This window comes from Oncorhynchus clarkii, chromosome 28 (genome assembly GCF_045791955.1).
Source record: "Oncorhynchus clarkii lewisi isolate Uvic-CL-2024 chromosome 28, UVic_Ocla_1.0, whole genome shotgun sequence".
NCBI classification, from domain to species: Eukaryota; Metazoa; Chordata; class Actinopteri; order Salmoniformes; family Salmonidae; genus Oncorhynchus; species Oncorhynchus clarkii.
Genome location: NC_092174.1, coordinates 5,328,188 through 5,340,460, shown reverse-complemented (window position 1 = coordinate 5,340,460; position 12,273 = coordinate 5,328,188). Strand labels below are relative to the sequence as shown.

Sequence of the window (12,273 nt, the reverse complement as noted above, 5' to 3'; positions counted from 1 at the left end):
TTCATATTTAGGTAGCCATTTCCCCATTGTTAGTTGTGGGATCTTGACTATGTTTAGTTGCCTGTCTGCACTAAGTTGTATAGCTTCACGGTTCATTTGTTGGTTTTGTTAAGTGTTTCATTCATTAAAAGAGAATGTACGTATACCACGCTACGCCTTGGTCTCACTCATACGACGATCGTGACAGCCGAGAGCTGCCCAGTGACACGAGCCTACCAGACGAGCTAAACTACTTCTATGCTCGCTTCGAGGAAAATAACACTGAAACATGCATGAAAGCACCAGCTGTTCCGGATGACTTTATGATCACGCTCTACACAGCTAATGTAAGACCTTTAAACAGGTCAACATTCACAAGGCAGCAGGGCCAGGCGGATTACCAGGACGTGTACTGCGAGCATGTGCTGACCAACTGGCATGTGTCATCACTGACTGTAAGTCTGTAATACCAACATGTTTTAAGCAGACCACCATAGTGCCTGTGCCCAAGAACACTAAGGTAACCTGCCTGAATGACTACCGACCCGTAGCACTCACGTTTGTAGCCATGAAGTGCTTTAAAAGGCTGATCATGGCTTACATCAACACCATTATCCCAGAAACCCTAGACCCACTCCAATTTGCACACCACCCCAACAGATCCACAGATGATGCAATCTCTGTTGCACTCCACATTGCCCTGTCCCACCTGGACAAAAGGAACATCTATGTGAGAATGACTACAGCTCAGCATTCAACATGGACCTATGGACCCTGGGACTAACACCTCCCTCTGCAACTGGATCCTGGACTTCCTGACGAGCCGCCCCCAGGTGGTAACGGTAGGTAACAACACATCCGCCACGCTGATCCTCAACACAGGGGCCCCTCAGGGGTGTGTGCTCAGTTCCCCCCTGTACTCCTTGTTCACTCATGACAGCACGGCCAGGCACGACTCCAACATTTGTCGATGACACAACAGTGGTAGGTCTAATCACCGACAACGACGAGACAGCCTATAGGGAGGAGGTCAGAGACCTGGCCATGGGGTGCCAGGATAACAACATCTCCCTCAACGTGATCAAGACAAAGGACATGATTGTGGACTACAGGAGAAAGAGGACAGAGCACACCCCCATTCTCATTGACGGGGCTGCAGTGGAGCAGGTTGAGAGCTTCAAGTTCCTTGGTATCCACATCACCAACAAACTAACATGGTCCAAGCACACCAAGACTGTCGTGAAGAGGGCACGACAAAACCTATTCCCCCTCAGGAGACTGAAAATATTTTGCATGGGTCCTCAGATCCTCAAAAGGTTTTCCAGCAGGGGCCTCCCGGGTGGCGCAGTGGTCTAAGGCACTGCATCGCAGTGCTAGCTGTGCAACCAGAGACTCTGGGTTCAAGCCCAGGATCTGTCACAGCCGGCCGCGACCGGGAGGTCCATGGGGTGATGCACAATTGGCCTAGCGTCGTCCGGGTTAGGCAGGGTTTGGCCGGTAGGGATATCCTTGTCTCATCGTGCACTAGCGACTCCTGTGGCGGGCCGGGCGCAGTGCACTGTGTTTCCTCCGACACATTGGTGAGCCTGCCCCCCTATCTTTACACCACTGCTACTCTCTGTCATCTATGCATAGTCACTTTAATAACTCTATCTACATGTACAGTACATATTACATCAACTAACCGGTGTCCCCGCACATTGACCCTGTATCGGTACCCCCCTGTATATAGTCTCGCTATTGTTATTTTACTGCTACTCTTTAATTACTTGTTACTTTTATCTCTTATTCTTATCTGTATTTTTTTGAAACTGCATTTTTGGTTAGGGGCTCGTAAGCATTTAATTTTGTAATGTTGTATTCGGCGCGTGTAATTAATGAAATTTGATGTTACAAATCACATCACCAGTTAGCAACTGGCTAATTACATTGATTTGCTTTGGAATGTCTAGCCAGCATATTATGATTTTGGATTAGATAAACAAATGTAGTTCACTAGCTGGCTACGTTACCTCAGCTCGACTTATTTTCTGCAGCGCTGATGTTGGCTGATCTTATGCCTTCCTTTGTGAAGTGAAGGGGAAAATCAATGGAATAGTATCACTTTTCAATGTTCGACAACCTGGAAAACCCATCAGTTGAGACTTCATTTCCGTTTCGAAATCCTCCGGCTGAGAGTGCTTGCTACAAACACACATTTTGATATTTCTCCACATCAACTGGATACAGCAGGGCGGTACTACATCCTGAATTCATTATGAATTCTGGATATTGTGGTTTGCTTACAACCGGGAAACAAGATGACACACAGAAATGCTCGTATTTGCTTATAGTGAGGACATATTTGATTTTATGACACATATGATATGTTAATAACATATTAATGGACAAATATAGTGAAATAGAGCATTGGTGAAATTTCCCTTTAAAAAGAGGATACTGGTGATACTGGTGATGAAGGAGGACGGTCTGCAACATATACAAACCACTGACCTTGATGAGGTTTACTTTCCACACTACAGCATACCATTAAAGATGGCCTTAAATCTGCCGATAATCTCAACAAAGACTTTTCCAAAGCCTCCATCACTGTCTCCCACTACTGCAAGTCAACATTTGCACAGGATCTCCTTGAACATGAGTATCGCCTGCAACCAGCCGCTGTCACAAAGTGGAATCTCAACTGAAAATGATTCATTCAGTTCCTAATGCAGATGAAGAAAATCTTGACACATTGGCTGTCATGAAGCTATCCAAGCACGAGAAGTACGTCCTCACTAATGCTGTGGACATCCTAACCCCGTTTGAGGTTGCCACAGACTGTGTGCAAGGATCCAACATCGTCACAGCCAGCTGCATCATTCCATGCATCACAGGACTGATTAAACATCTTCTCACTTGCTCTAACAGGTACAATAGAAAAACCTGGAAGAAGCAGTTAACAAGTGCCTGACTACTTTATGAGCAGAAGAAGTCATACCAGATTGCATCAGTCAGCACTTTAAACTGGCATGGTGCAATGTCACTGAGAATGCTGCCCCTACTTTAGACATCAATGATCTTGCCACAAAGTTCACCAGCACAACACAGGATGTCCCACACAGTGAGCCACCACCACGAGTGAAGAATCGATTGAACACACTGTTTGGTTAAACGGAACAACCAAGCACATCTGCATGTACTCGAAACACCAGAAAATTTGAGGAGTACCTCATCCCCCTTTTCTTCCACCGGTTTGACATTCTGGAATACACACAGTAACACATACAAATATATACAAAAGTATGTGGACACCACTTCAAATTAGTGGATTCGGCTATTTCAGCCACACCCGTTTCTTACAGGTGTATAAAATTGTGCACACAGCCATGCAATCTCTATAGACAAACATTGGCAGTAGTATAGCCTAACTGAAGAGCTCAGTGACTTTCACGTGGCACCGTCATAGGAGGCCACCTTTCCAACAAGTCAGTTCTTAAAATGTCTGCCCAGCTAGAGCTGCCCCGGTCAAATGTAAGTGCTGTTATTGTGAAGTGGAAACATCAAGGAGCTACAATGGCTCAGCCATGAAGTGGTTGGCCACACAAGCTCACAAAACGGGGCCACCGAGTGCTGAAGCATGCATCGTCTGTCCTCAGTTGCAACACTCACTACTGAGTTCCAAACTCCAAAATTGAAGCAATGTCAGCACAATAACTGTTCGTCTGGAGCTTCATGAAATGGGTTTCCATGGCCGTGCAGCCGCACACAAGCCTAAGATCACAATGCCAGGCGTCAGCTGGAGTGGTGTAAAGCTCGCCGCCATTGGACTCTGGAGCAGTGGAAACACTTTCTCTGGAGTGATGAATCACTCTTCACCATCTGGCAGTCCCCGACGGACATCCACATACTTTTGGTCATGTAGTGTAACTAACACTGAGCAGAGTTGCTTCTGAGTACCTACATGTCCCCAACATCAACCGCCGCTGTGGAGCGTCTTTTCAGCGTTGGAGGCCGTATCTCTCTTTACCAGGTGGTGTCAGAGGAAGGCCCTAAAAGTTGTTAAAGACTCCATCCACTGAAGTCATAGACTGTTCTCTCTGCTACCGCACTGCAAGCAGTACCGATGCATCAAGTCTGGAACCAGCAAGACCCTGAACAGCTTCTACAGCCATAAGCCATAAGACTGCTAAATCGTTAAAGGTGCAATATGCAGAAATCGCTACACCCTTTCCTGGTTGCTAAAATTCTAATAGTTAGCCTAATTTCAGTTTGTGACAAAACAAGCAGTCATTGTGTAAAGAGTCATTGGACCATCTAAACCTGTGAAATATATTTTCCATAACCAAAAATATTGTATTTTCAACTGTTTGAAGCTTGTGTACAAGACTGAAAGTAAAAGACGCAAAAACGGAACTTAAGCACGGGAATCATAGAAATAGCTCTCATAGACCAATTCTACCGCTTCTTAGGCTTGCTTTCAATGAGATTGACAGATCTATAACTCGCATTTCTATGTGAATTTGGTCAGTCTGCCAAAAAGTTATATTTTGCAGCTTTATATAGTCCAGGTAGCTATTTGGTTAACTTTCTGCATTGACCCGTTTTGCAACTCATCACAGTACGCTGCAGTACGCTGCTGCTACTATTTACTAATTTATTCCTAATTATACAGTATGTACAGTGGGGCAAAAAAGTATTTAGTCAGCCACCAATACTTATTTTCCACCATAATTTGCAAATAAATTCATTAAAAATCCTACAATGTGATTTTCTGGATTTTCTTTTCTCATTTTGTCTGTCATAGTTGAAGTGTACCTATGATGAAAATTACAGGCCTCTCTCATCTTTTTAAGTGGGAGAACTTGCACAATTGGTGGCTGACTAAATACTTTTTTGCCCCACTGTACATATCTACCTCAATTACCTCATACCCCTGCACAACGACTCAGTACTGGTACCCCTTGTATAAAGCAGAGTTATCTGTTTCATTGTGTATCTATTATTACTTTTATTATTACTCGTTTGACTTTTCTATTATTTCTCTATTTTCTTTCTCTCTGCATTGTTGGGAAGGACCTGTAAGCATTTCACTGTTAGTCCAAATAAATCAAATCAAATTTTGTCACATGCGCCGAATACAACAGGTATATAGGGGCCTTACAGTGAAATGCTTACTTGCGAGCCCTTAACCAACAATGCAGTTTAAGAAAAATACCCCCCCAAAAAGAAAGTAACAAATAATTAAAGATTAGCAGTAAAATAATAATAGCTAGGCTATGTACAGGGGGTACCGGTACAGAGTCAATGTGTGGTGGCACTGGTTAGTCAAGGTAATTGAGGTAATATATACATGTGGGTAGAGTGGGGGGCAATGCAAGTAGTCTGGGTAGTCATTTGATTAGATGTTCAACAGTCTTATGGCTTGGGGGTAGAAGCTGTTTAGAAGCCGCTTGGACCTAGACTAGGCTCTCCAGTACCACTTGCCGTGCCTGTTGCTTACGAATTATGTGACAAATACAATTTTATTTGATCAGACTACATCACTGCTCAATGTCTGACAAGATTTTTGAAACCCTGATGTTTTTTAAATGGAAAATGGCTTCTTGTTCTCTTTCATGAGACACCAATGTAAAGTATAAGCCATATTTTTTTATTAAAAAGCAAAATGAGGCCTTTACATGTTAAGTAGTTTGTTATTTCAAATGAAACTAATGAGTACATTCACAAATATTTTAAAATACATCCAAATAATTCAAATATTTATTTGAAAATACTATCTTTCAAATACTTCCAACAATATGTATTTGAAGTAATTGTAAATACATACCAATACTTTCTAAATGGCATTTAAGAAATACAGTGCCTTGCGAAAGTATTCGGCCCCCTTGAACTTTGCGACCTTTTGCCACATTTCAGGCTTCAAACATAAAGATATAAAACTGTATTTTTTTGTGAAGAATCAACAACAAGTGGGACACAATCATGAAGTGGAACGACATTTATTGGATATTTCAAACTTTTTTAACAAATCAAAAACTGAAAAATTGGGCGTGCAAAATTATTCAGCCCCCTTAAGTTAATACTTTGTAGCGCCACCTTTTGCTGCGATTACACCTGTAAGTCGCTTGGGGTATGTCTCTATCAGTTTTGCACATCGAGAGACTGAAATTTTTTCCCATTTCTCCTTGCAAAACAGCTCGAGCTCAGTGAGGTTGGATGGAGAGCATTTGTGAACAGCAGTTTTCAGTTCTTTCCACAGATTCTCGATTGGATTCAGGTCTGGACTTTGACTTGGCCATTCTAACACCTGGATATGTTTATTTTTTAACCATTCCATTGTAGATTTTGCTTTATGTTTTGGATCATTGTCTTGTTGGAAGACAAATCTCCGTCCCAGTCTCAGGTCTTTTGCAGACTCCATCAGGTTTTCTTCCAGAATGGTCCTGTATTTGGCTCCATCCATCTTCCCATCAATTTTAACCATCTTCCCTGTCCCTGCTGAAGAAAAGCAGGCCCAAACCATGATGCTGCCACCACCATGTTTGACAGTGGGTATGGTGTGTTCAGGGTGATGAGCTGTGTTGCTTTTACGCCAAACATAACGTTTTGCATTGTTGCCAAAAAGTTCAATTTTGGTTTCATCTGACCAGAGCACCTTCTTCCACATGTTTGGTGTGTCTCCCAGGTGGCTTGTGGCAAACTTTAAACAACACTTTTTATGGATATCTTTAAGAAATTGCTTTCTTCTTGCCACTCTTCCATAAAGGCCAGATTTGTGCAATATACGACTGATTGTTGTCCTATGGACAGAGTCTCCCACCTCAGCTGTAGATCTCTGCAGTTCATCCAGAGTGATCATGGGCCTCTTGGCTGCATCTCTGATCAGTCTTCTCCTTGTATGAGCTGAAAGTTTAGAGGGACGGCCAGGTCTTGGTAGATTTGCAGTGGTCTGATACTCCTTCCATTTCAATATTATCGCTTGCACAGTGCTCCTTGGGATGTTTAAAGCTTGGGAAATCTTTTTGTATCCAAATCCGGCTTTAAACTTCTTCACAACAGTATCTCGGACCTGCCTGGTGTGTTCCTTGTTCTTCATGATGCTCTCTGCGCTTTTAACGGACCTCTGAGACTATCACAGTGCAGGTGCATTTATACGGAGACTTGATTACACACAGGTGGATTGTATTTATCATCATTAGTCATTTAGGCCAACATTGGATCATTCAGAGATCCTCACTGAACTTCTGGAGAGAGTTTGCTGCACTGAAAGTAAAGGGGCTGAATAATTTTGCACGCCCAATTTTTCAGTTTTTGATTTGTTAAAAAAGTTTGAAATATCCAATAAATGTCGTTCCACTTCATGATTGTGTCCCACTTGTTGTTGATTCTTCACAAAAAAATACAGTTTTATATCTTTATGTTTGAAGCCTGAAATGTGGCAAAAGGTCGCAAAGTTCAAGGGGGCCGAATACTTTCGCAAGGCACTGTAGATTCCAATAGGGCCCCACAGTGGAGGTGTCATAATACCCATAAAACTTCAAACAGGGAAATTTGTTCCAATAATTTTTCCTCCATTCATTTTTCCCATAGTAAATTTTAGAAACACTTAAAATAAGGGCTGTGTTTCGTGTAGGCTTACCCTGGCTTGATGTTTTGATAACCGTGTAAATCTCTCACCGGACAAGGTGACTAGAAGTCTAATCATGCAACGCAACCCTCAAGGCCATGCCACACCGACAAGTCCATTCATAGATAGTACATAGTTGCCACCATAATTAAGTGAGAATACGCAAGAGGTCGACAATGAAAAGTATAAAGTTAAAGAGCACAATAAAAGTTGAAAAACAAAAGTTAAAACACTCAGTGAGCCAAAAAGATCAAAGGTCTTAATAATTCGGTATATCCCGATGATTAAAAAAAAATGTCCCCCCTTTTTCAGTAACTATTAACAGTTGAACAGGGGGTTGTTATTACAAGATTAAGGTTTTCACAAAATATGTGGTAATTGTTGCTCCAACACTCCATTCTATAACACTGATGTCTTTTCTGCAGAGGAGTGATAAAGAACCGCATAATGTTTTCCTTCCAAATTCCCTCAGTCAATGAGCTTGTTGGTTTCCATTGTGATTGGCGCAAGGTTTCCCACTCCACAAAAATGACCATGTTACCCTCCCTGGAGAATTTTGCTGCATGTTTCTGATTTACATGCAGATATTAATATTGTACTATAGTCTCCGACTTAATTAAAGGGGTGACATATTTGGAGATACTGTATCTATGGAAATCTTGACCTTCTAATCTTTGTCTGTCTTAGTACTTGGAAGCTTTGGAGTGCCCCCCTTGTGTACAAAAGTACAGCAGGCTGAGAGAATGGGATTGATTGTTGATAGGTCACTCCTTTAGATGGAAAACCAAGCACAGTTTTGGGTATGAAATCATTTTGATAATTTGATCAATTATCCAAAAGACATTTGGCTCAATCAAGCTATGACTTATTGACTCATTTTGAGCAACATGTGCTTTTCTTCATCTCATAGGAAATAAATCCTGGTGGAGGGAAAAGTTTGCGCATACATGTATTAGACAAGTCTGTTGGGAAACCAGGCTGCTGCTTCCCTATTTGGCCACTAGATGGAGTCAATGAACTACCACATGAGTATGCCTCCAGCACCAGCCCCTTCTGCTATGTAGCCCTGTTAGGGCCGTTAAGCTTTGCAAACAGATAAGAGTTGTGTAATACTTTTTGACAGCAACAAAACAATCTGTCGGTGGGAATTGTGTCTGTGCATGACTCCATGTATTTGTGCATTTGTGAGGGACTGTAGATGTTTATTTCTTAATGCACATTTGAGACACAATAACAGTGACCTAAATTGTTTTAAAGACATGGGTATATTTACAATGATTATGTTGAGAATTGTCATTGTGAACATCATAGGCATCATAGGCATTTTATACAACTTTTTGTTTATGACAATTTCACTCTCACTGTGAATGCTTAACATACTCATCACAAATATGGTATTTCCTACTTAGAAAGTATTTAAAAGAATGTATAAGTTTATTGACATGCTCCTGACAGAGAAATTGATACAAATAATATCCATAACATAGAGATGGATAGAGGGTACACTTGCCAAAAAAGCGGCAGAGCTTTACACGTTTTCAGACTATACACAATCCAGCACAGTAGGGGATGGTATGGACCTTTTCCGTTTGTTTACAAACTGCTAATAAACTTTAAAATGGAGATAGTCCACATTGGCGCTGCCCATGCTGTCACAAAATCCATCATTGCAAAGAAAAGAGGTGTCTTCTCTTTCCCATCTCTCTGCTTTCTGAACAAATGCAAAAAAAAAGACACGAAAACAACATGGCTGAATTGGCAGAACATTATAGACCACTGCAAATGCATTAGACCAGTACAGGACCAATGTTGTCATGGTTAGCTCTTTCCAATCCCTGGCATCGTGAAACACAAACCCCCAACCAGACTGTGAATGTCCATCCAGCAAAATTGAGAAGTCACTAGGAAAAATGAGAAGGTCTTTGGACCAGCCAAAGAAGAGTCTCATCATAACCAACGCTTCTAGCAATGTACCCAAGAGGTCTTTGTCGACATTCCCCCAGCTCTCAGAAAGGGACCTCTTCCTTCCCCATGTCACTGCCTCAGCCTCAACAATGGTTGGATAACCAAAGAAGGTAAAAGTCTAATGCAAGAGTGGGCAACCGGGGGGGGGGGAAACATTACAACCTCTGCATCATGGAATAGAGAGCAAACAAGTTTGTACAGACCTCAATTATTATGAGGGACTTCTGGTCGCAAGTGAAAGGTTGTACTATGACCATGCCTTCAAAGCGAGAGTGCTTGTGTGGTGTCCGTGTCGGACATAACTGAGGAGCGCCCGGGGCCTCCCTGGATCTTGCGGAGTTTCCCCTTGGCCGGCCAGCAGTGGTAGATGCGGAGAAGCTTGAGGATGTCTCTGCGGAAGCGTACGCCCACAAACACATACAGGAAGGGATTGAGGCAGGCGTGCGTGTAAGCCAGGCTCTTCAGCACCTGGCCGACCACATTGAACCGCTTTGCCGCACTGCAGTCTGTCTGAGTGCTGTTGGCCGCCTGGGTGGCCTCCATCACCAGCACGCTGTTGTACGGCAACTGGGAGAGGACAAACACAGCCACCACCACCAGGATCACGCGCAACGCCTTGTGTTTCTGGAAGCTGCGGGTTTTGAGCAGGGTGCGGATGATGCCGGCGTAGCAGAACACCATGACCAGCAGGGGCAGGCAGAAGCCCATGCAGATCTGAAGCCCCAGGACCATGATCTTGGTGCGGTTGTCCTGGTTACTCCAGTAGACCATGGTGCAGTAGCCCCGGCCCTCCAGATTCTTGACATTGGCGAACATGAACTCAGGCAGGGCCAAAGCCACGGCCAGTAGCCAGACGCAGGCGCACACCAACTTGCTGCAGCTCAGGCGCTGTCTCTTGGAGTTCTGGGCCATGGTGGTCTGGACGATGACCACGTAGCGATCAACGCTGATGCAGGTGAGCAGCAGCATGCTGCTGAAGAAGTTGATCTTGTAGAGGGCCGAGGTGACCTTGCAGAGACCCGAGCTGAAGTTCCATCCCTGGGTGGCCTCCACGGCCCAGAGGGGCAGAGTGCCCAGGAAGAAGAGGTCGGCCACAGCTAGGTTCAACAGGTAGACATCGGTCATGGTCTTGAGACGCTTGCGGAAGTGCAGGTAGATCCAAACCACGGTCAGGTTGCCCAGGCCGCCCAGGATGATGATGGTCCAGTAGAGAGGTGGTTCGTACTGGCCTCGGAATGCCCTGACGGGAGATTTGTCGCACATAAAGTCTTCCAGATCGTCCTCACCAGCCGTGGGGGTGAAGCTGGAGTCATAGTCATACACCTGTGAATGAGACAGGAAAGCATACTGTAGCTTGTTGGACATGTGGACCAATTGTGCAAGTAAATGATACGAGCTCAAAACACAGTATAGACCAGGGGTCTCAAATATTTTATTTCATAAGAGCGACAAAAAAAAACGTATGTAATTGATCACTTGAAACAGTTATGAATTAAAATAATACAAATTTGATGTGAAAAAAAATGCTTTTTCATACAAATATAACACACACAATCTTTTACACAGTAGTAACCAATATATAAGTTGTTTACCTCTGAAGCCATTGGTGAAGTCACCAAGTCACCTATAATTGGCATCTAAAAAGAGAAGGAAGAGCAAAACAACGTAGTCAGGAAAATAATGCACAGCTATTCAACATATGTCATTGTGTAATATTGGCAGGCCTATATAGTAATGTATGCTCCATTTCTCACAGTCTTCTGCTTGTAGATAGTCAATGCTTCACAAATTCTATATTTTCTCTAGACTTGCGTATCATTGCACATTGTTAGGCAAGAACACATCCTCCTTGTTTTACCATTTCTGATCACTTTGCAGTCAATCTGACGGAAATATCACAAAACAATGTGTCATGACATTTAGAAATCTCCTCGCTTAGCATTTTGATCATTTTGATTGCACATCATTTAGAAATAAGTGAAGGATGGTGAAGTATCTAAATATCAAACATACATCCTGTCTGTGGCTAATCTATTTCTGAGCATGATGTAAAGAAACAAAGTCAGACAGAAATACTACAACACCATAAAGTGCTTACTTTATAGTAAAACATGGAGTTATTGATAGAACACTACATGAGACCAGCTTTTCAGACAATTTGACTTACTGTCGTTCTCTGCTATTGTGAGTGAGATGTCAATCAGGCGCTTGAATTCAAAATGCTTGTTGGTCGCTTCCTTATCGCTAAGTTGCTTTAGGGAACTGTCTGGTAACAGTCTGTTGTTCTGCAGAGGCTTTTGAAGAATTTAGTTGAACCACAAGTGACGTGCGTGAAATCAGTATGCAAAACAGAGTGATATTCTATAGTATTAATTTGGGTGTTTTGCCCCTCTTGCCAGTGCAAACCTGCAGCATGCATAAAGACTTTTTTAAACTTCTCAGGGTTATTAGTCATTTATGAAATTGTGAATGTACCTGTCCTGTATACAATGGATGAGTCATAGGAAATTACTTTTTCTATTCTCAGCAGAATTGTCTTCTGCCCTATGAATGCTTTCAAGACACGTTTGTTCACATACCGATTTACAGTAAATTGTTCCGTGGTGTACTTATATTTCGATTTTGGTTCAGAGATTTCGCTTTGAAATCTCCAATGTGACAATGTGTTTTAGACTTCTTGACTGTAGATTAAGCATATGCATTATGCATTATGATTTTTG

General features: G+C 42.7%; 1 protein-coding gene across 1 annotated transcript; it reads right to left on the bottom strand.

Moving 5' to 3' along the window:
• Positions 1-8,769: 8,769 nt before the first annotated feature.
• Positions 8,770-11,832, bottom strand: LOC139387059 (C-C chemokine receptor type 9-like). Its single transcript, XM_071133042.1, has 3 exons — positions 11,721-11,832; positions 11,146-11,190; positions 8,770-10,876 (listed from the first exon to the last, which is right to left on the bottom strand). The coding sequence occupies exons 2-3, from the start codon at positions 11,188-11,190 to the stop codon at positions 9,815-9,817; spliced, it is 1,107 nt and encodes a 368-aa protein (XP_070989143.1). The 5' UTR covers positions 11,721-11,832; the 3' UTR covers positions 8,770-9,814.
• Positions 11,833-12,273: the final 441 nt, after the last annotated feature.